Below are 25,000 nucleotides of genomic sequence, written 5' to 3'. Positions count from 1 at the left end.
ATTTGAAGCTGTTCAATATTCAGTTTTGATATGATGTGGAATCTGAAAACCTTGGCATGAATTTCTGATTCTGTATCTGAATATGATCTGGTTCCGATGATGTTATGTTATATTTCTGTTAAGGTTCTGCCACGGGTATAATAGTGGTATACTGCCCATCCACGGGTATAATGGTGGTTTATAACTCTACCACGGGGGTGAAACATGGTATACGGCTCAGCCACGGGTATAATGGTGATTTATAACCCTACCACGAGGGTGGTTAAATATGGCTTACGGCCAAGCCACGGGTATAATGGTGGTTTATAACCCTACCACGAGGATTAAATATGGTATATGTCCTGATGCAATGCTTCGATATGATATGAAGATAATGTCTTAGTTAATGATATGTTGAACGATTTTTGAATAAAAAGGTTTTTTGAAAGTTTCACTTTGATGTTTTGTAACAAGTTTTGTTTAAGCATTCTAAAATTAATTATGTTGTCCTGCATTCTGAAAGTAAATGTTTTGTTCTGCATACCGAACTTTATAAATGCTCATGGTTACATGCTATATAAGTTCTCTACTTATTGAGTTTTTAATAACTCACCCCTATATCTCTACAATATTTTTCAGATATTTTGATGGTTCAGCTGAAGATCAAAATTATGAGGCAGTCATTGGATGAGATGATTTAAATATAGTGGATTAAACATAGAAAGTTTTTATGAGTATTGAAAATTTTTATTAAGAAATTTTATTGTGTTATGATGACCTGACATTTTGGAAAATTGGTTATATTGAGGAAATTAGTTCGAATCAAAATTTCTATATGATATTGGAAATTTGGAGTCTATTATTATATTGTTGAAATGTGAGTTTAAGTGATAGGAAGTAACTCTTCGAGCCGTGCGGCACTGGGGCATTATGGAAGGGTTATACTAAAAAAGAGGGTATAGATTATGAAGAAACTTTCTCCCCTGTGGTGAGATTTGCTTCCATTCTTCTTATTCTAGTTATAGTTGCAGATCTAAATCTGTAGCTTTTCCAAATGGATGTGAAAACTGTATTTGTCAATAGAGAACTAGACGAGGAGATCTATATGGATCAACTTGTTAGTTTTGAGATTAAGGGACAAGAGCGTAAAGTATGCCAACTGAAACGTTTCATTTATGACCTTAAACAAACGTCTAGATAATGGTACCTCAGATTTCATGAGGCCATTACTTCAATTGGCTTTGAAATGCTAGAAGAAGATCATTGTATGTATGTCAAACATACAGGGAAAAGTTTTTTAATTTTGTCTTTGTATGTGGATGATATCTTATTAGCTGTAAATGATATGGAGATAATTGTCATCACAAAAGAGTGGTTGTCCTCTACTTTTGAGATGAAGGACATGGGTGAAGCAAATTATGTGCTGGAAGTTAAAATTTCAAGGGATCGATCTAAGAAGCTTCTTGGTTTGTCTCAAGAGACTTACATTAAGAAAATTCTAAAACGATTTTGTATGCACAACTCCAAACCCATAGATACTCCAATTGAGAAGGGTTATACTTTAAGCTTAGAACATTGTCCTAAGAATGATGAGGAAAATAAAGAAATGACTAGAGTTCCTTATGCAAGTGTAATTGGAAGTCTGATGTATGCTATGTTGTGTACACGACCTAACATTTGCTTTACGGTTAGATTGGTTAGTCATTATTAAAGTAACCCATGACCTATTCATTGGTAAGCAGTTAAAAGGATTTTTCGATACCTTCATAGGACAATAGACGTTGTTCTTTGCTACCAGGGTGGAGACATGAGATTGAAGGGTTATAGTGATACTGATGGAGCTAGTGACAAAGATGAGCGAAAATCCACGATGGGTTACACATTTATGCTCAGTGGGGGAGCTATTTCTTGGTGCAGCAAGAAACAATCACGCATTGCTTTGTCCGCGATGGAGTTAGAGTACATTGCTTATTCAGCAGCTGTACAAGCGGCTGTTTAGTTGAGGAGATTTTTCTAGCTCCTAGAGGTTACACATCTTACAGATGAATCCGTTAAGATATATAATGATAGTATGACAGCTTTGGCATATGCCAAGGATCTCAAATACCATGGCAGAACCAAACACATAGATATTCATTTTCACTACATTTGAGATGTTGTTGCGCAAGGTGAGGTGATCCTACAACATATCTCTACTAGCAAGATGGTAGCTGATCCTCTTACTAAGGCTACTAGTAGAAATGTTTTCCAAACTCATGTTAGAAGTTTGAGACTTCATCGGATTTGATATAAGTTGTATTAAGGATACTTTAAACTTTATTATATATTTAAAACTGTTAGTATCTATTGCAATGAGATTATTGTGTTTATCTCATATTATTAATTAATTGATACTAAGTGAAAATTATAAATTATAAATAAGTCACTAGGCAAAGATCAGTCTACTCACATGAATGATCACCTTGGCGCTTGAGTAGCGAGCAAAATGAGGCAAGTTGATTACTTTGACATTTGGAAAACGAGCTTGTAAATATCTTAATGTTTTGGAGTATTTAAGATAAATTTAAAGAATATCGCCTTAGCTTGGCTAAGACGGGACTTATAAGAGTCGTATATGAAGTAATTGTACAAATTCATAAAGCTTGATTAAAGCGGAATATGAGATCTTAGACAGGCACTAGATGAGTGACTGTGCTAAGAAACTCAAGTTAGAGCGTTTTTCTGGCGACTAGACTAAAATTCCTACGGCGTTTGAATGTGACAAGCCCAATTAAATGAGAGTTTCGTCGTAACATACATTTCATATTGTATGTGCTATAAACGACTATATGAGGGAGTGATTGGATGGGTCTCTGCTCCATCACTATGTGAGCCCTAATGGATCAATAAATGATCTATTTATATGCCCTTGAACTTGGAACTATGTCATGGAATGAAAACTTGATATTGCTACTTTAGCATGTTTTCTTATGGTCACAAATAATACGGTCTTGCGGAACATGTCTAGGAAAACAGTCAAGTCTAATTGAATTGACATGAGTGTCTAGGGAAGATTGTTTAGATTCTTACTTGTTATTTTGTCTCATAGCCCGGGCAATTGTGTCGTTTTGACTCGATATAATCATAAGCATATTATATATGTGAGATTAAGAATTGCTTTGAGTTATAAATTTGTGAGGGATTAAGGACATTTTATCTAGTGAGATCAAATAATCTAGAGCATAGACGAGATATGATGAGTGATGTACTATGTTAATATGATAGTGACTTAATATAGTACTTTTACCATTTGTCTTCTCGTCAAGTCGCACGCTTCATTTTCTGTATGAGAGATAATTGATTGAGAGAATATGAAGAGATTGTTACTGGACATAACACCAATAGTAGACAAGTGGGAGATGTTGGTAATGGATAAATCCCATGACCAAGTGGTGCCCACATGGGTGAAGAAGTTATTTGTTAACCCCCCCACCACTATCACAACTCTAGGGAGGTTATTTAACTTCCACATATTTAGGGAAGCTAATTAACTTCTAAGTGTGAAAACTCTTAAAAGAAGAGCATGTACATTAATTGTGTGTGTGTGAAAAAGTCTTAAAAAAGATAAAAATTCTCCCTCTCTCTTCATTTTCCTAGAAAAATCATCTAGATTTCTTGATCTTGAAGCGTTAAATTTTTTAAGAAACTCTAGTAGCCTCCTAAACGACGTAGAAGTACAAACAATAAAGTGACGTTTGCTGTAAGACGAGTAAAGATCCGATTTTGTAAAAATTCTGCTCCTTGAGATAATTTTAATTAACCTTATTTAATTAAGAAAGACAACTCCCAGCATCCACTTCTATTCTCTTTTTTAATGAAACTACACGAGAATACTCTTTTTAACACTGACTTTTCTTTCTTTTGCTTTTATTTTACAACTCTGTTGTTGGTTTTTGCATGAATAAGAGAAAGAGGAACACTTATGCTCCTATTCATCACAAGTTGTTAGGTAGAAAGAGGAACACTTATGCTCCTATTCATCACAAGTTGTTAGGTAGTGTTTGTGTGTGGTTGAGAAAGCTAGAAAGCTTACTTGGTGTGTGAAATTCTAGCACTAATCTATTTTCACCCATGGATGGTTACGAGGGTTAGGATTATGCAGAGATGAAGGAGGTCGCTGGGCTTAGGAAAGGGTAAGGGTTGTCGAAGGAGAAGGGAGAAGAGTGGTAACGGCGAACTCACGAAAGGATGTATATTACATCCCCTACTGAAATTTTTGAGCTCCCCACCCAAATTCAAGAGTGTTTCATCTGCTGCTGCATATCATGAAACACGGTCGTTTCATTTAACTACAGGTCAGTCGACTAGCCGGAAGTTACACAAGCCGGTTGCATAAAAATATTTTTCTTTTTCTTTTTTTTATTTTGTTTTGAATAAGCAGAAAAAGTGTGTGATTGTGATCACATTGCATCTGAACTCATCCACTCGTCATCGCAGACAACCATTCAAATAAAGTTAAAACCTTAACTGCCTCAAACGACCAACCCAAGAAAAAAAGCACCAGGCCCCCAAACAAAATGCTGAGCAGAACAACAGCCACAGCCTCAGCCTCTCTTTCGGTCTCATCTCTTACTTCCACAAACCCATCTCGGTTTCTTAGTCATTTGAGCCCCAACTGTTCCAGATTTTCGGGCCTCAAGAAGCTCTCGTATACTTTTCCAAACCCTTTATCTAACTTCGTAAGCGTAAGATGGAACCGTAGTAAAAATACCAACTACAAGGCAAAAAGAAACAATTGTGATCAGTCAAGAATGGAGAATTTCACGACTAGAGCATTGGCAGTGCCCCTCAAGAACCCGGGGGAGCTCATTGACTCCGTCGAGACATTCATCTTCGACTGCGATGGTGAGGGGTCTTATTGTATGTCTAGATGCTGTTGAAATGGGCTTCTTTGTTTATTAGTTTGTGTGTTAAGACATAAGTGCTCATGTCCACCCGCGCTAATATTTGTTTAGGCTAAAGAAACAGATAAAACTTTAAGGGCCCATTGGATTTCTGTTTACATGCTAAAATGCTAGCAGTTTCAGTTATTCACAATTGAAGGGATGTCAAATTCATGACGAGAGAGTTTTTTATTTCGGGGGGAGGGGGGTGTAATTTTTGGTCCATTCCACTCTTACTATAAAGATGGCAACTGTGCTTACGTAATTTGAAGGGAGAAAATTTGGGCCAATTTGGGTAGCGAGAATACCTACTATTATTTATTATTTTATTATTACTTTTTATTACTATTCATTATTATTCAATATTCTATTATTACTTTTTCATTACGATTCACAGAATATCTGAAAATACCTCACTACTCAAACATAACCTCAAGCCTTTTTTTCGCTCTTAAGCAATCAAAGTAAATTTCCTTCAATTTTTTTAGGATTTTCACAATTTTCCTTTGGTTTCATATATCCTTTATGGCATGTAACTGAGGCCCTTTTTCCCTGCAAGAATATCACACTGTAAACAGCTGTAGAGCATGTCAGTCTTTAGATTTTCAATTTGGGCAATAATGTACCCAGACTAGATGCAGAAGATAAATTTTTGTACCCCACTGTTGTCCAAGTTTTTCCTCCTAACTGAGGGCTTTGCATGATACTTGAATAAGGTAATGATAGTGGCTCAAAACCTCAATCTTTTTTTTTCCTGCTTAGCAACATCTGATACAGGGCTCGCCATTCTGATGTTCTACACTAAAGACAATTTAGTGCTCCTAATTAAGTCGAGTGAAGTTGTGGGAGATTGAAACTCAGGGAGTTTTCTTGTGATGCATTGTATACAAATGTTGGATGCCAAGGGGACCATGTATATCAATCTTTTTCTCCACTGTCTCTTGATGTGAGACTTGACACTCTGGCCATGAACTCCAATATTAAGCATTTTCATTAAGTTTCAATGGAAGTAAATTCACAATTTCTATAGTTGAACGAACAGGTGCATAGTTTCTCATGGAAAGCTTTATGGCAAAGCCTAGAGCATATTAACCTAGTGCTAAGTTATTGGGATATATATATATATATATATTAATTTCTTTTTACGTAGGAAATCAATTTCTTTCAAATTTGCATATTGGAGTTTTCTAATGAATATGATCAATCATGTGATTGAAGTGTCTTTCCTTTTTCATTTATTGGGGATTGATAACGGTTACAAATCTAATGATGATATAGCTAAAGCTCACATACTTTGATTAATTGCAGGAGTTATATGGAAAGGAGATAAGCTGATAGATGGAGTCCCAGAAACCCTTGATATGCTCCGGTCAAAGGTCTGTTTATGAATGTAGGTGCTAGCTTGCATAAATTCATATGGGTTATAAGCTTCTAGTTTCATTTATCCTTTTTTTTTTTTTTTTCTTCTTAGTGAAATAATCACAATTGGAGTTTTTCAACAAAGATTTGAGAGGCAATGGTTTCAGACATTTGATGATACTTTTTTTCTCTTTCCAGGGAAAGAGATTAGTTTTTGTCACTAACAACTCGACAAAGTCTAGGAAACAATATGGTAAAAAGTTTGAAACACTTGGTCTGAATGTCAGTGAGGTTAGTTCATGATTCTTTTCTCCTCATATTGGCTAAACTTTATCAATCTCAACTTCTAATGCAGGCTAAACTTTATCAATCTTAACTTCTAATGCAACTGAACTGTTTCAGGAGGAAATCTTTGCATCGTCTTTTGCTGCCGCTGCATATCTGAAGTCCATTAATTTCCCCAAAGATAAAAAGGTGTATATATATCTATATAATATTATTAAAGTCTAAAAAAAATGTTATTCGATCACTATTTCAAACACCTTGGACAAACCTAGGGTGCTTAAGTTCAGTCTGGTAACATACTATAAAGGGTCTATATCTTTGTGTATGCTTCTATGGACAGCGATTTATTACGTATGGTTGGTAGTCCAGATTTAGATTTGTCAAGTCTTAGCATGCCTTTGACTATTTTAGGAAAACTGCTTTGCTCCAGAATCTCTATTGTATGCCTTTTAGCTCCTTGTTTAGCCAACCAATCAGCAACTTGGATTACTTCTCTGAACACATGGTTAACAGATAATAAAATGCCTGCTGCTTTGTCTCTAATCCGATCCTAATATTTTATTATTTCTGCACATTCCAGTGAACCACCCCCTTGGCCCAATGCCACCAACTTTTAATCAACAGAGAATGGGTTCCACTTCAATACCTCATATATGAAGCTTCTCACACAATTTTAGTCCATCTACCAATGCCCTTACCTTTGCCATATAGTGTTGGTGCCAATTCCATAATATATGGAGAAAGCTGCAGGAAAGTCACCATGATCCCACCCCCTCCACAGGCTCCAGAGAATGGGCTTTCAAGAAATGAAGTTCCCATGCACATACCTGGGACATATCTATATATTATTAGCTATATACTTTAACATATTCATCAATTGCCGTCAGTTTTAAATAAATTTTTCTAATACTTATCAAGTCATATTTGTAAGGAAGGTTGTAACAGGAAGCTGTTTTTTTCAGTTGGTGTAGTGGGCAGCTGATATGTGTGTGTGCACACTCGCGTGCATACATATTGTAAAATATAGGGTCCAATTCATGTATCGTCAGTAGTAAACAATCACTTTACTGTAAGAACATACAACCAACAAACGAAACATGATGATGATATACATGTTTTGGTATCTGTGAGGTTTATGATTCTGAAGAGGACACCTTACTGGTGTTCCTCTAAGACCTCAATCTCAAAAAACACATAAAGTACTGCTTAAAAAATTGTACTTTGTTTTTTCCTTCCTGTGAATGGTTACAGTAGACACAAAGGTTTGCAAGGAAAGAGTGGAGAATACTGTATCCTCCCGCTCACCATCCAATTAGATATGAAGTGGAAAATGTTACCAACTGATTAGTATTCCCTCATGCGGTATACTTTATTAGAGGAACAAGCGTTTTAATATTTATTAATGGTACCCTTCCTGACACTAAGATTTGTTTGCATAGCATATCAGTTCTTTAAAATTATGAACAATAATCTCATTTTGCTTATGGTTACCCTGCTAATCTAATCAATTTTGTACTTGTTCGTAAATCCGCCCATGATTAGTGATTACCCATATTTGGAAACCTTGTTGATACCTTGTCTGAGTATGAAGGCTATGGGATAAAGAAATAGAAGACTAATGGTTGGTTATGATTTAGGTCTATGTGATCGGTGAGGATGGCATTTTGAAGGAGCTTGAGCTTGCTGGATTTGAATATCTTGGTGGCCCTGTATGTATGAGATTTACTTTTTTTGTTTGTTACTTCATCCTCCAGATTATTCTTAAATTTGCTATTTCTGTTTTGATAAGCAAGTTAGAGATTTATTGATATGAAAAAAGGATGGAACCCTAGTACAAAGGGCGTATACAAGAGAAACATATGGGAATTAAAATCAAGGAAAAATTACTGTTCAGGTCTCTAGGGTTTGCACCTTTTCAAAACTAATACCCAAAGTTTTGAAAATCGTACCGTACCGGCTGGTACAGCCGATATTTTTTGTATAGGAATAGTAACCGAAACAAGGAAGGGTTGTGCTTCGTACCGGGTCAAATACTGGCCGTATCGGGGTGTTTCGGTCAATACCGGCCGGTATGCCGGGTTTCGGCCGGTATCTTAATTTCGGCCGGTACGTTAAATAGGCGTTGAGTTCATTTTCCCCTTTCCAGAATGCGACTTCAAGCCTCCTTGATAAAAAAGACTATAGAATCCAACAGGACAATACAATCGAGTAAAACCAAAACAACCAGAGGCACAGAGCTTATGCTTCTGATCCAATCCAAACAATAAAAATCGAATGTGTATGATAATACCCAGAAGAGAAAAAGGAAGCAAACGCCGAAGGAAATGATAATAAAAATGTAAAACATATGAAAAGAAAATTCAAGAAACCACCAAATTTACTTGTTCTGAACATAAAAGAGTACCAAGAATGAACATCAAAGAAAATGCCGTTTTAAGAGACACCAATATTGAAGAATTAGGAGACTTCCATATCCTTCGTGATTCGTGAAGTAGGACACCATTTTATGAGCTTGGGTCCCACCCTTCGAGTCCCTTCCTAGCCTTCCTTCCGTCTTGCACAAAAACCCTTTTTTTTTTTATAAGTAATATTCCACAAAAACCCATTTCCATATTGTCTTATTAATTAACATCTCAAATGTTGATCTTTATTGTCTTATTGATAAAGATGAGTGATTTCATTTTAATAATTGAATTGATAACTTAGAAGTATTATTCAGTTTTACAAATATGTGTTGTTAAAACTTAAGACTTGTATTGAAAAGTATTATTGAGTTTGTGAGTTATTTTGTTGTTATTTTAGAATATAGTTTGTGTGTATATATATATATATATAATTTATCCATGTATAGACCATTTTGAAACAGTACATGAAATGGTACCGGTATCGAAATATTTCGTTCCAGTGCCTTGACCGAAATGGTATTCAAAACTTTGCTAATACCTCTGGTTTAAAAAGTTTATAATAAGCACCTATGGTTATTGTCAAATTTTAGATTGGTCCCTTCGGCAAGACTTTGTTAGTCTCTTGATGGAAAATACCGATATGCCAGTTGACGCCATATCATGGCCAATAAGACGATGGCACGTGGCATATAATGTACAATCAACATTTAAAATTAAAAAAAAAAAATATACTATCAGCATGAACACTAAAAGAATTTAAAGAATTTAAAAAAATCAGTAAAATAGAAAAAAGTTTTAAAAATAATAATGAAGGTATAAGTTTGATAAAATAAACAAAATAAAAAATAAGAAGGCATAAAAAACTTATAAAACATTTAATTTTTTTTGTTTTTAATCGGTAAAAACAAGATTTTATTGATCAAAAGAATAGGCAAAAACCCAAGTATACGGGACATATACAAGAGCAACGCCTAACCGTGCTTAATTTAGAGATACAAGGAATTCATGAAGCGACAAGCCATGAAAATCAATTACAATCGACCAATGGAGTAAAGTATTGAAAAATAGATTTCTAAGCTCATCCATAGACCACACTTGATCTTCAAAATTCTTTTTGTTCCTCTCCCTCCAAATACATCACCATAAACATATTGGAACCATTTTCCAAATTGAGGTGATATGAGAGTTACCTTGAATGGCTTTCCAAGAAGCTAGGAGGTCCACTACCCGTCTCGGCATCACCCAAGTAATCCCACCCGAACAAAAACTTCATTCCACAATGTCCTGGCACTCACAATGAAGTAGTAGATGGTCAACCGACTCTCCACTCTTTTTGCACATACAACACCAATCTATGACTATGATTCAACTTTTTCTTAGGTTGTCTAGAGTGAGATCTTCCCTAAGGAAGCCGTACATACTAAAAAATTTCTTTAGGGGCACCTTTTTCTTCCAAATACTCTTCCATGGGAATGAATTTGTATCGTGCATTGTCATGGCTTTGTAGAAGGAGTGGATTGAGAACTTCCCTATCTTAGTAGGGCACCAAAAGATCTTATCTTTGACTCCCGTCATAGAACTCTGAAAAAGCCTTAAATTCTCAATCTTGTGCATCTTTAAGGAATGCAACATTCTATTGGGGAGTGCCAGTAGAGAGTATGAAGAGGTCCGCAATCGAGGCTTTTTTCATGCTTGCTATGCCATAAACTTGTGGACAAGTTTCCTTTAAGTGCCCTATCGCCACACCTTACATTGTTCCTAAATTTAATTTTGGATCCATCACCCACCTTAAAGCGGGTATATCTTGAATATGTGTCCCGGCCTCTTCTTATATGCTTCAATAGCCCCACACCATGAGGCTCACTCACCTCCTTGGTACACCATCCTCTCCCCATGGTTGCCCATGCTTCAATTCAATGACGATTCTCCACAAGGACCCCCTTCTCATTGTGGTATCTCCATAGCCACTTACCAAGCAAAGCTTTGCTGGAAAATTGCAAGTTCCGAATACCCAGACCTCCTATTGAATAGGAGAGCAAATTTTGGCCCTTTTCACCAAGTGAAATTTGAACTTATCGTTGATCCCCTCTCATAAGAAGTCACGTTGGAGTTTCTCCATGTGATGAGCCACCTTGGTGGGGAGTGGAAATAATGATAGGAAATAGGTTGGCAAGTTGGAAAGAGTGTTTTTGAAGAAGGTGACCCTACCACTTTTGGATAAATACATCCTTTTCCAACTAGCCAATTTCCTCTCCATTTTTTCAAGAACATTATCCCAAATAGATATTGATTTGAACGGAGCACCCAACGGGAGGCCAAGGTATTTAATAGGCAGCTGAGATATCTTGCATTCCAAAATGGAAGCCATACTCTCCACATTAGAAACATCCCCCATTGACACTGCTTCTTTTAAATTGTTTTTAACAAATATAAATTATAAAATTATTTAAAAAAAAACATTAAAAATCTCGAAAAGACATAAATTATAACACATGGTGGCGGCATTTTCCAAATATTAACTAATTAAGTGAAAGAATTGGATGTCAAAGTCGATTTTTAGGTGCACTGTCTTGACAGTCAATGTCGGTTATTCAAAAGTGTCTTTCCCATATAGAAAAGAAAAAATTTGGCATGTACATCAGACATTGTACGAGGTGGCTATTCTAAGGAGGATATAAGGTCCATATAGAAGAGATTTAGGCGACAGTTACAAAACTATTTTATAACAACAACAACAACAATTTTGTTTTCATGTTGTATTTCCTAGTATAGATTTTTTGCCCCTTTTGGGTTTGGGGGGCTGGGGGGGTTTGTAATTATATAAAGCCAGGGTAATATTAGCAACTTAGAATGGATGAGTTGGTATGTATCATTTAAATCAATGACATTTTTGAGAATGTTGAGGTTTGGCATATTTTAATTTTATGATGAAGATGGGACTATTCTATCTCTTAAATCGGTTCTTTTTGGTTAAAATTTTCAGGAAGACGGTGGTAAAAAGATAGAGCTAAAACCTGGATTTCTGATGGAGCATGATAAGGATGTATACTTCTGCTATCCTGTGCCTTACAATTTCATTTCTAATTTGATTGTCTCTAAGAGTTTGAACCAATGAGAAAAAGAAAATGTACTTTCAGTCTGATTTATGCTTTTTGTATTCTTTTTTCCCCAATTCATTTCTTTCACTGTGATCCAACCTTTAGTCATAATAAAATAATTCCTCATTTATTTTAGGTTGGAGCTGTTGTTGTTGGGTTTGATCGTTATTTTAACTACTACAAAATACAGTAAGATCTCAAGCTTTTAGTTACAAGACATTTATATTGGAAAAATGGCCATTCTGTTTATATTGAATCACGGTATATAATTATTGATTTAGGTATATCTCTCTGTTAGATTCTTTTTTCTAAATGCTTATATCTGAAATCTGATACATAATCATTTTTAAACAGGAAATTAAAACTTGCACATACAAAGTTGTTTACAGAAGTTACTTCTTTTCCTCTAGGAACTGTATGGAGATGTTAAACTTAGGCACTCCTTTTCTTTCGCTTCAAAGTGGTCACTGATCATTATCAACTCTAGTCAGTACCATAATGGGCAAATCTTCTTTGACCCTCTTAACATTATTTTAGATGCACTACATACACATTCTGTCTGGTTTTCCATGATTTGAGTGATTTAACAGTTTTCTTTTCTGATGGAAGGTATGGAACACTCTGTATACGTGAAAACCCTGGGTGTCTTTTCATTGCTACAAATCGCGATGCTGTCACTCATCTAACAGATGCTCAGGAATGGGCAGGTTGACATCTCTCCTGCTTCTGTTAAAGTTTGTATATAATCAGATTTGTCATCTACTCCTGTGAAGTTTGTTTGATTGTTTTCATAATTAATAAGGAAATGTATGGCCTATCTCTCATTTACATTTTAGTTCAGTAGTTATGACGTATATACATTGGAAAATCACTTTATGAAAGTTAGGAAAGTATATATGCTTTGGTTGGATGAGGGATTTTGAGGTGGGACTTGACTTAGGGTTACATCTCCTTCTCAGTTTAATTCTAAATTTTGGAGATCTATTTCTAGTCTTATTAAAGAAGTTTAGGTACAATGTGGAGGACAAAGGAAGGAAATACTGCATTTTGGTATGAGAAATGGCTGGAATTGGTGTCTTGGCAGATATAGTGGAAAACATTATTAGACCTGATGCTTTAGTGATTGAGATATGGAACTCTACTGATTGGAATATTCAACTGTTACAAGACAGTTGGGGAGGAATTGACATCTGAATTGTCATCAAAACATCTGAAATTTGGACAGCTTGGCATGTATTCCGAATTTTTCAATGTCATCCTAACCAATGAAATATCTGGGCCCTTCATTAGAGGTCGCCTTTAAGGAAAATGCAATTTGGGATGAGATTATTGAGAAGATAGTGTTGTTAGCTGGATGGACGAGGATGTATTTGTCCAAAGGGGATAGGTCACTTTGATCAAAAGCACTCTTTCTAACTTGCCCACATATTTTGTATCTTGTTTTCTATTTCCTTCTAGTGTTGCTAAGCGCATTGAGAAGATACAATGAGACTTTGTTCAGGTTGGTTCAGGGGAAGAGAAAGTTTCACCTAGTAAGTAGGGACAAGATTTGTTCTCAGATTTCTGAGGGTGTGTTGGGGGTTCGTAATCTGCTTCTGTTTAACCATGTACTATTAGGGAAGTGGCTTTGGCATTCCCAAATTGAGAGAGATGCTCCGTGTAGAGAAGTAGCAGCTTCCAAAAATGGATGCTTGTGGAGTGGATGGAGTACAAATGAGGTCCAAGCTATATAGTAGTTCGGTCCAACAGTGAAGCCTTTCTGGTCAAATTTGGTGGCATAATACCTAAAATCCTCTTCTAAAAGCTAAGAAGGCAAGGTAATTGAAGTGTCAGGACCGATCCTGAAGGCATTTCCTTTTGGTAAGCAGGATGGACCTAGTCTACAAGTTGAGAAAATGCTTTTGAGTACATTTTCCTTGCCTAATTGACCAAACTCAGCCTCAATCTCTCCTTGTGCCGGTAACATGCATATATGGCAATATCAAAGTACCACTGTACTAGGAAAGGTTAGGGGCAGTTTTCTAACCATATCAATTTTGAGGTGGGAGATGGATCCAGGATAAGATTCTAGCATGATTTGTGGGGTGGAGATAGGTTCCTTGAGGAAGTCTTCCCGTATGTATATAGTATTGCTCGTGTTAAGGATGCTTCTGTGGCGGACAATTTAGAGATTTCGAGTAATACTATTAAGTGGAATCTTGGCTTCATCAGAGCAGCACAAGATTGGGAAATTCATGCTTTCAATGAGTTCTTATATTTATTATATTCTACTAGAATAAGAAGAGGAGGGAGGGAAAGATGACTTGTTGGGACCCGTCAAAGAGAGGGCTATTCAATGCTTGTTCTTTCAATAATATAGGCATTTCTCATATTGACAATCCATTTCCGTTGAAGAGCATTTGGTAGACAAAGGTTCCATCACGAGCATTTTTTTTTGCTTGGATGGCCACCTTTGGAAAGATTCTCACTACAGATAGTTTAAGCAAGAGCCATATAGTCATGATTGACAGGTGTTGCATGTGTAAGAGAAGTCAGGGAGTCTGTTGATCATCTTCTTCTTATCATGATATTACAAGCGCATTGTGGAGTGACTTCTTCAAGCAGGTTGGATTCGCTTGGGTCATGCCTGTTAGGATCATAGATCTTTTTTGTTCTTGGAGAAGACTAGGTGACAACCTGCTAATTACAACAATGGTCCCTACCTCATTTGGTGTATTTTGTATGAGAGATGATAAAAAATTTGAGAACTGTGAGTGGATGATGGGGGAGTTGAAGAACTTCTTTATCACCATGTTTTTTTCTTTTGGACTGTGTCTATAGATGTTAATGGACTCAACATCCATGAATTGTTAGCATCTTTTCCTCCATCTAGATAGGTATATCGCTTGCATACTCTTTATGTACTTGAGTTGCACCTTGTGCTTATGAATAAAGATTTATTCCCTATAAAAGAATCCAAACTTAACTTTTAGGAAAGGACATGTCAATCTGGAAAACAGCTAAAGATGGCTTCTTTTCTACAAGACCTGCATGGCAGCTGGCGAGAACTGCTGGACAGACTCACTTGGAGCTGATGGGTGTGGTTCAAATGTTTTCCTCTAAAAATTTCTATTTTCATCGGGAAAAGTTTTTTCACAGGTCCATCATTTGCTACTAGAATCCACTTCTTTATCTCTTTTATATATATATATATATATAAGTAATAAAACTTCATTAAAAGCTGCAAAAGACACTACTCAAGTACACAAGATATATACAGAAGAGTCACCTATTTAGAATGAGAAAAAGATATAAGAGAACCATGAAAGTTGAGCCCATTAAAGTCTATAGAAGTTGTCCAAAGGAAGAGAATATTGAAAAAGAAAGTTGTGTGCTCCTCCAGCCTGCTGTCATGGTCCTCAAAATTTTTATTATTCATTTCCTCCAAATAGACCACATGAGGTATGTTGGAACAATCTTCTAACACTCTCCACAAGTAATTAAAGGTCTACTTTTATACTAGACATAACACGACCCAAACCAAGCCAAGCCAAGCCAATTCTCCATTTCTCTTACACATATACACCAATCAATCACAACAATGTGTCCTCTCCTTAGATTATTGATGGTAAAATATTCAAATCCGTCCAAGCAAAAAATGCAGCTTTTGGCAGGACCTTAGTCCGCCAAATACTTATACAAGAAAAGATATTGGTTTCATGAGAAATAATGAAATTATAGAAAAAACAAACACTAAATATCCCTCTCTTGGATGAGGCCCAAAGAAGCTTGCCTTCACCTCGTCATCTCAAAGTAGTGGAATAGACATGTTAAAGAATGCAATTACGGTATCTACCTCTCAGTCATGAGCCATCTAATAAAACTTACATTCCATTGAGAAAAATCACTACATATCTCCAAGTGACAAAAGTATCCTTACTGTGACCTATCCAAAAAAGGTATCTTTACGATGATCAACACCGTACACATCCAGGAATGCTTCCTTTAGAACCCTATCTCCACACCACAAACCAAGCCAGAATAATCTAATCGTAGCTCAGTCTCCCTCAAATCTAATATAGTTAGAAAACTTCCCCAACATTTTCTTATATTCTTCAATAACCCCACACAATTAGGCCTTTTGACCACATCAGAATACCAACCACCCCATGAACATCGTATTTAGAATCTACCACTGTTCCCCACAAGGTCTCTCTCTTATTTTGATACCGCCAAAGCCACTTCCCCTAGAGTGAACAATAAAAGAAAAGTAGGTTCCAAACTCCCAAACTGCTCCCCCAGAGATCAGGGAAACTTGACCTCTAACCACCCTAAAGTCCCTCTACAGTTTCCCTAGGTGTTAAGCCAAACTAGAAGGAAGCAGAAAAATAGGTATGAAAAACTTAGGAAGATTACAAAGAGTTCTCTTGATCGAAGTAATCCTCCCGTGTCTGGACAAATACTTCCTCTTCTAGCCAGCCAAGTGATAGTCAATCTTCTCGATATTCTCATCCCAAATTTCCTGGATCTTGAAGGTAACCCCTAATAGAATGCCAAGATACTTTTTAGGTAAAGATAATTTCTTACATCTCAGGATGCCAGCCAGACCATCCACATTGGTGACTTGACCCACTAGAACAAACTCAGCCAATATTACATCCAAGCCAAAAACTGCTTCAAAGCATAAGAATAAAAGCACAAACAGTGAAGCTGATCTGGATTTGTCCCACAAACCAACAAAGAATCCTCTGCGTACAGAATTGTGATAAATTAAGGATGTGAGTTCTTAGCCCCCACAAAGAAATCTGATAAAAGCCTCCATCATTGCAGCAGATATCATTTTGTTTAGTGCCTCCATGACAATGACAAAGGGCAAAAAAGACAAATGGCGTGCTAAAAGCTAAGTGACTGCTGTGAAGCACCTGGGCAAGATTCTCTTGATCATGTGCTGAGTAATGGAACTTATGCCTCTTAGGTATGGAAATCTGGGGATGAGTGGAGGTGGTGGAATTATAATGTATGCAGGGGAAATTTTGTTGCATCCTTCTCTGAATGTTATGAAACTGGTTCTAATAGTTTGGTAGAGGTTGGATGGATTAATTATGTGTTTGAAGTTACAGCTAATTTGGTGGATCTTAAATCTGATTCATAGGTGGTTGTGAACTGGTTAAAGTGTAAAGGCAAGGTGAACTGGAAATGGAGATATGGGAGGAGCTTATTCAACTGAAAGATATTGTGTTTGAAGATTGAACATGTCTATCAGGAAGTTGATGGAGCTGTAGAGTTCCTTGCTAAAACTGGTGCTAAAGTTCTTACAAGGAGTGATTGCATGTTCAAGGGCTACCTTAACAGAGAAGGATATTTGGGTGGTAGAAAAAGCAGGGTGTCTATACTTGAGATGATAACAGGAGATGATTGTACAGAAAGGGTGATCCTTTTGTAGTAATTTTACCCTTTAAGGTTTTGTACTGTGGTTATACACACACTTTGAGTAGTGAAATGATATAGAGTTTTTTTTCTTCTTTTAAATGTAGACTTAGCCGTCAAACTTTAATTTAAATGATATCCAAGGTTCTTGCCAATCATATGAGCACAATCATGGAGAAGATTATTTCGAAGCCGCGAAATGCTTTTGTTAAGGGGAGACAGATTCTGGATTCGATTCGTATCACCAATGAATGTTTGGATAGTAGAATTAAATCCGGCATCCCAGGAATACTTTGCAAACTTGACATAGAGAAGGCCTTTGATCATGTTAAATGGCATTTTTTACTTTACATTCTTGGTAGATTTGGTTTTGGGGAGAAGTGGTGCAATTGGATGAAGCATTGTATCACTACCGCTAGATTTTCAGTGCTGGTCAATGGCACTCCCAAGGGTTTTTTCAACCACTCTTGTGGTTTGAGACAAGGAGATCCTCTATCTCATTTTCTCTTTGTTTTAATTATGGATGTTTTGAGTAGAATGTTGAAGGCAGTGGTGAATGGATCTTTCTTGTCTGGTTTTCCAGTGGGTGGTTCATCATTTGGGAGCGTCAATGTATCTCATCTTCTCTTCGCTGGCAGTACTTTAATTTTTTGTGAGCTGGATCCTAACCATATTCGATCATTGAGAGCTCTCTTGCTTTGTTTTGAAGCTGTTTCCAGCCTCAAGGTGAACTTATCTAAATCTGAATTGGTACCGGTTGGCTTGGTTAATTCTATTAGAGACTTGGCTGACATCTTGGGTGTAAGGTCTCTTCTTTGCCTTTGAATTACCTTGGTCTTCCATTGGGGGCCCCTTATAAATCCAAGTCAATAAGGGACGGTGTTATCGAAAAAATTGAGAATAGATTGGCTGGTTGGAAAATGATGTATCTCTCTAAAGGGGTAGAATCACTCTTATTAAAAGTACGTTATCCAATCTCCCTACATACTTTCTTTATTCTTGATTCCTCTAGGAGTGGCTAATAGAATGGAAAAAAACTTCTGTTATTTTTTGTGGGGTGGACTTAGAGATGAGAAAAAGTTCCATTTGATTAAATGGGATAAGATTTGTTCCCCCTTTTCTTGTGGTGGTTTGGGGATAAGAAAGCTGAGTATTTTCAATAAGGCCTTACTCGGGAAATGGCTTTGGCGGTCCCATCAAGAAAGTGATGCTTTATGGAGGACCGTGGTTGATGCTAAATTTGGGAGCACTTGGGGTGGCTGGATATCTAATGAAGTGCGTGGTTCATATGGTGTGGGTGTCTGGAAATATATTAGGAAGGGCTGTGAGGATTTCTTTTGCAATTTCAGATTTATGGTGGATCGAGGCACCAGGGTCAGATTTTGGTTTGATGTCTAGTGCGGTGAGATCGCTCTCAAGGAGGCTTTTCCTTCTCTTTTCAGAATAGCATTGTACAAGGAAGCTTCAGTTGCTGATCACATGGACATTTCAAATGGCCTGCTGCAGTGGAATGTGCCATTTATAAGAGCAGTTCAAGATTGGGAACTGGGAGATATTTCTGACTTATACAGCACCCTGTATGCATGGACTTTGTAGCATGGTGTAGAGGACAAACTGTTGTGGATTCATCCCGGAAACAAGAACTTCTCAGCAAGGTCCTTTTATAATGTTTTGACTTCTCAATCTTCTACTGTTTTCCCTTGGAAGTGTATTTGGAAAGCAAAGTGCCTCTAAAAGTAGCTTTTTTGGTTGGTTGGCCTCTCATGGAAAACTTCTGACCATAGACAAGCTGAGGAAGCGCAGTATTTTCATAATGTACTGGTGCTTTATGTGCAAAAGGAATGGAGAATGAGCAGACCATCTTCTTCTCCATTGTGACGTGGCGAAGGCTCTTTGGGATGATATATTTGTCAGGCTGGATATTGTGTGGGTGATGCCTAAAAGGGTGGTGGATCTCTTGGCTTGTTGGAATGGAGTAAGGGGAAATCGTCAAGTAGCAGAGGTTTGGAAGATGGTGCATTTATGTCTTATGTGGTGTATATGGAACAAGAGGAATGAACGTTGCTTTGAAAATAGAGAACGTTCTTGTGGGGGTATTATAGTTTTATTTTATCAATCTTTGTTACTTTGGGCTAAGGCCATTGTATTAGAGGGGCCTAATCTTAATGACTTGTATGCTTCTTTCTTTGCTAGTACGCTGTAATTAGGTATATTTCTTTTGTATACTACCTGTGTACTTGGGCTTTGCCTAATTATGAGGATTAATAAATTTTTCTTACTTATCAAAAAAGAACTTTAATTTAACTCCCATGTTGGCCGTACATTAAGTAAAGACTGGAATTTCAACTATCTTGGGTTTTAAAATTCGCTCTTTGTGGTGCTTCATATTGTCTGCTTCAAAGAGGGGATGGCTAGCTCCTCTTCTCGTTACCCTCTTCCCCATATCCTCTCTCCTTTCCGTCCAAACTCCCAATTCTAATGTAATGTTAATTTATTGCAATATATATATTATCGTGTAAATTCACGCCATTATGGATACTTGATTTCAGGTGGTGGTTCTATGGTTGGTGCTGTTAGTGGATCTACTCAACGTGAGCCACTGGTTGTGGGAAAGCCCTCGACTTTTATGATGGACTACTTGGCAAACAAGTACTATTTCCAATCTCATTCTTCATGTTGCTTCGGCTATAATTATCACAACTAGTCTTTGAGTTTACAAATGTGTTAAACGGACTCCAGGAAATATTACTCACTGAAAATAAGGATGTTTCAGCAAATGTTATATCTCTGACATGTAGTCCTATACCACAGTTTTCAAATTCGGTTTGCTGTCCATCCAAATGAGTTAACGTAATATCTCACTCTAAGTTCAGAAATATTAGGGTGAACTTAGAGTGAGATATTTACATTTTGCAGAAATTATATTGGCCACAGTATAACAAAGGAGGATCCACCTTGTCTACAGAAAGAAAAAAACAAGTACAGAAAAGAAATTGAAATCATTAATATATGCAAGTGGAAGCTCCATATTTACACAGCATAAAACAATATAGTAAAACAATCTTACGATCAGACGAAGTATTTGGTACAAATTTGACTCGCCAGCACCACTAATATTGCAGCTTCATCAAAGTAGAGAGAGAGAGAGAGAGAGAGAGGACTTACACTCTTGACCAAGGCTACATGTAGGTCAAGTTTCATAGTTTGTCTTATTTGCCCCTTTTACCAAGATATGGAAACTACTGCATTTGCTTTTCTGATTAGACCTTCTATGAGCTGACTTGTTGGTTAGTCCTTATTTGATCACTTTGCATGTGATGAGCAAACCTCTGTAATAATAGTTAGCCATGGGTAGCCAGATTATTAAGCACCTATCTTAAGATGCTTGATCACCATTTCTTGTGGTGTAAGTTTCTGGATGTGATTGGTCTTCGAGTAACTTAATAATAACAAAAGAAACATTCCCCATGTATGTTTTGACTGAATGCTACGTTTCAATATCCGAAATTCTTTGTTGGAAGTTATCAAATTAATCTCATCCATTATGGGATCTACGATACTATTCTCATCGACTTCTTGGCAACAGATTTGGCATTCTCAAGTCACAGATATGCATGGTTGGGGACAGATTAGATACTGATATTCTGTTTGGACAAAACGGTGGTTGCAAAACTCTTCTTGTGCTCTCTGGTAACTAAATTATTGTGTAATTTGTGCCCTGAGGTTTTTCGTCTTTTTATTTCTTTTTCAATATATGCCCTGGTTTGCTTTGTCTATTTTCATATTTATCCTGATCGGGTTAATGTTTTGCCCTTTTTTCTTTCTGGTAGGTGTGACTACATTGCCAATGCTTCAGAATCCAAACAACTCCATACAACCAGATTTCTACACCAATAAGATTTCCGATTTCCTTCCCCTTAAAGCTGCAACTGTATGATAATCGTATGCAACAAGGATAATTGCTTAAGCACATAGTGACATTGTCCTTAGACTCTTGTTTTCATTAATTCACATTTTGGTATCGATTAAGTACATACAAAATCGGTCCAGTGTTTTCTCTTTCATGAAGTCAAAGAGTGGGACACTGATAGCTGCAAAAAATACGCCATTTGTAGTTTCTGGAATTCAACAAGAGAATTCTTATACGTATGATTGTTGAAGCTCACATCTAGCTTAAATAGATTCACAGGCGAGTGAGATCCGAGCGATCAAACTTTCGGAAATCCTCCCTAACAATATATTTAGGAATCTTATTATCCATTTGGTCGTTGAGAAGATCAGAAATTATATGACTGGACATTTACGAAGTAGATATTCTACTGAATCTTCCTGCTGAAAAGTTTTCAGCTACGGCAATATGCCCCATAAGGCTTCAGCAACCACTAAAGGTGTAAGAAAGCTTGCGTTCTTTATGTTTGTCTTTGATAATTTGCCTAAAGGTGTATAAACGTTTGGTGTCATTCAAGACTCAAGTATGATTATACGTCTTTGATAAGTTGCCTTGCCTTGTATGATTGTATCTTTCTGCCGGTGCATTATTTTTTTTTTCCAACATATGCAGTTTCCTATCCCCTCTTACCATCAAATCTCATGTTTGCTGCAGATGCTAGCAACATTAATAAGACACCATGATAACCCTACATATATTGCAGGCAGTAAGCAACCTCTTTCTATGCTCCGTTCACATTGCCAGGCTCTATGTTTGTGATAACGCTCACTTGGGAAGAAATGATAGGGACACCGATTTGAAACTTTTAGTTTGATATAGACACGCTTAGGAGGTAGACACTACGTGACGAGAATACATCAATAAATAATTTATACAATGAATTCTCTTTGCTTCGCTCCAGGCTTGGAAGACGTAAGTTAGGCTCCCTTCGCCTCTCGAAAGCGAGAAAGGATGCAGCAAGCTGAAAAAGCTCTTTTCCCTTTTTACAATGAAGTAAAGCTTCATAGCTTAACCTATACAAGGGGCAAGCCAAAACCAGCTGATGGAAGGGCTTCATAGCTTTACTTTATTATCAAAGAAAGGGGAGTTATAATTGCTAAAGGGCTAAGAATAGCAAGAATTAAGAAGCCCTCCATAGTCCATTGAAATGAATGAGGTGGGGAAGACAGGTTCAGAAATGGCTCGATTGGCAAGAGGAAGAGTGGCTCCACCCTGAAACAAAGGTGTACGTACCAACAAAAGAGGCTGGTTATGGCCTTTGCTTGATAGGGCCCCATCCCATTTATATTGACTTGGAAGAGGGATGAGGCCCTTGCAGAAGCCCTACCTGCCCATAAGGGCCAACCAAGACCCCTAATAAAGCTTTGTTCGATAAAGCAAGCGATTCGTTCCGTCAACTTCAAACTAGATTAACCCATTTGAATTGGTCGATCTTACAAAAATCAATCAAGCGGGCTGGTTGAGAAGGGGTCATTAACGTAGAAAAAAACTACTGAGAAATAGGTTCTACTATTTAATTAGGACGAACGAATGGCTACGTAGCATGCTCTGAAGAAGATTGACCCTTCCTGGATTAGTCTAGTCAGAAAGGGGAGGGCCTGCTGTCTAGATGCATTTCAGGAGTTTGAACACCATCCCATTTCAACCAAAAATACAAACTTGTCAAAGGTATCTAACTTTACTTATGTGTGAGAAGGCTTAGTTAAAAGGAAAGCAGAAGCACTTTCAAGATATTCTACGCTGAAAGCCATTTCTCGATAGATTAGTGAGCCCTTGTACCTTAAATAAGAGAGTTTGAACACGCTTTCAACTTAAAGAAATATTTCCATAGGGACAACTGATATAGATATGGGAGAACTCTCTTCAAAAGATGGAACCACGAGATTCGATCAAAGAAAGAGAGAGAAGGGTTTACAGGTAGATATAGAATAAAGATCGACCTTTCTTTTGCCAGAATGATCACATTTGAGTTTCTAGTATATGCTCTTTGAAAATGCTCTTGTTTAGGGTCCTATGGTATGCAAAAGAACTTTAAATGATATTGGAAGGACATATTTGTCCCACGTCGACTCGGCCCGGCCCGATTTGTTAGGGCTAAAAGCCCAGTGTTGAAAGACTCAACATATGGCAAGGAGAAGGCCCAGGTCAGCACGAGAAAGGCAGGACAACCCCTAAACAAACATGACTCTAGCCATGCCACATTAAATGACCCGACATGGGTCAAGGTCTCATCTTTCACAGGAGGTGTCGCATTAAATGTTACACGATGCCGCCCCAAGCACAGAAACTCGGCGTGAGTCGAGATCCCCTAACAAAGGTTGTCACATTAAATGCAACAATATGCTATTTAGAGCAAGTGCAGACACCCCAAGCATAGGGAGAACAGTGACCCCATTGGAAAAAGGAAAGTATAAAGCCTTGGTACAGGTACAATTCAAGATGATTAATCTCACTCTCTTCCTTTCTCTCTCTTTGAAGCTAAAAACTAGCTTAGGCATTAGAGATATTTTCTGGCACTCTAGGCCATCAAGCTTTCTTGTCTCAGGTGATTGGTGAAGGAAGGTAGGGTGCGAAGCACGTCCTTAATAGTTGGCATCGTCTATGGAATTCCTTAAGTAAAACCAATGTGTCTTTTGTATACCTCCCACGACCCGATCCCAGGCAACCCATGAACAAAAAGCTACCTCGACTAACATAGAGGGAAGATTCACAGAAATGGAGGAGCAAATGAAAAAGATGGCATTAGCTAATGGAAAATCTCCAGCAAGAGAACAGGACCCTGAAGTAGAGAAATACGAGATCTGGGGAAGGTTCAGGTACGAGCCAGACAAGCGAATTGAAGTAGAGTTGTACAATACAGGAGGGGCCACCACTAACGAAGAGGAAAAGAAAAAGATGCATCTTGAGCTGCGAAGCCTCATGGGCAAATATGAATAGATGACCAAAAAGATAGGAGCATCTTCCACGGTCAACCAGCTTTCAAGTAGACGAAACTCCCTTACAGCGCGGAGGTTATGGCTATCCCACTCTCGCCGAAATTTAAAGTCCCATAGATTGAGATGTTCAATGGATCTAAAGACCCAATTGAACATCTCGAATCATTCAGGATTCACATGACACTGCATGACTTTCCTGGGGAAATTTTGTGCCGAGCTTTTCCCTTGACACTTAGAGGAACGATGATGGGGTGATTAAGAGCTTTGCAGCCTGGAACCATTAACAGTTTCGAGGAACTAGGTAGGCAATTCATTACCCAGGTCATGTTCAGTAGAAGGAGGAGGCGTCTAGCCGTCTATTTCCTAACCGTGAAGTACCAAGAAAATGAAAGTTTGAAAGTTTATCTCTCCCGATAAGGAGTGTATGACAACGGATGACCAGGATGAGAATATCACGTTAGTAGCACTCCTAGGCAGCATTTGGCCTAGGAGCCCATTCATGGCCAAATTGGCTAGAAGAACCTCTACAACTCTACAAGAATTCATGGACTGGGCATACATTTTTGTCAATGCCGAAGACACCCTCCGAGCTCTGACCACCCCGAGAAGGGTCGAGTTGGAGCGGTCAGAGAACAGGGATAAAAAAAAAGCCAACGGCAAG

The 25,000-nt window shown here is 37.5% G+C and overlaps 1 protein-coding gene across 1 annotated transcript; it reads left to right on the top strand.

Annotated features, from left to right (window-relative positions):
• Positions 1 to 4,482: 4,482 nt before the first annotated feature.
• Positions 4,483 to 21,599, top strand: LOC121260605 (phosphoglycolate phosphatase 1A, chloroplastic-like). Its single transcript, XM_041162544.1, has 11 exons — positions 4,483 to 4,863; positions 6,210 to 6,277; positions 6,459 to 6,551; positions 6,663 to 6,734; positions 8,183 to 8,254; positions 11,934 to 11,993; positions 12,185 to 12,237; positions 12,658 to 12,755; positions 20,004 to 20,103; positions 21,041 to 21,144; positions 21,285 to 21,599. Exons 1-11 carry the CDS (start codon positions 4,536 to 4,538, stop codon positions 21,389 to 21,391), a joined length of 1,155 nt encoding a protein of 384 aa, XP_041018478.1. The 5' UTR covers positions 4,483 to 4,535; the 3' UTR covers positions 21,392 to 21,599.
• The last annotated feature ends 3,401 nt before the right edge of the window (positions 21,600 to 25,000 follow it).

Source organism: Juglans microcarpa x Juglans regia, chromosome 4D, assembly GCF_004785595.1.
Source record: "Juglans microcarpa x Juglans regia isolate MS1-56 chromosome 4D, Jm3101_v1.0, whole genome shotgun sequence".
In the NCBI taxonomy this organism is placed as follows: domain Eukaryota; kingdom Viridiplantae; phylum Streptophyta; class Magnoliopsida; order Fagales; family Juglandaceae; genus Juglans; species Juglans microcarpa x Juglans regia.
Note: the sequence above shows the minus strand (reverse complement) of the source record. Positions and strands in the feature narration are given on the sequence as shown.

What these genes read in the sequence shown, in the direction of transcription:
- LOC121260605 (XM_041162544.1), top strand. Translation starts at nt 4,536, where the DNA reads ATGCTGAGCAGAACAACAGCCACAGCCTCAGCCTCTCTTTCGGTCTCA. An exon ending in TTTAACTACTACAAAATACA is followed by an intron (nt 12,238 to 12,657) that starts GTAAGATCTCAA and finishes TTCTGATGGAAG; the next exon opens with GTATGGAACACTCTGTATAC. An exon ending in ATGGACTACTTGGCAAACAA is followed by an intron (nt 20,104 to 21,040) that starts GTACTATTTCCA and finishes TCTTGGCAACAG; the next exon opens with ATTTGGCATTCTCAAGTCAC.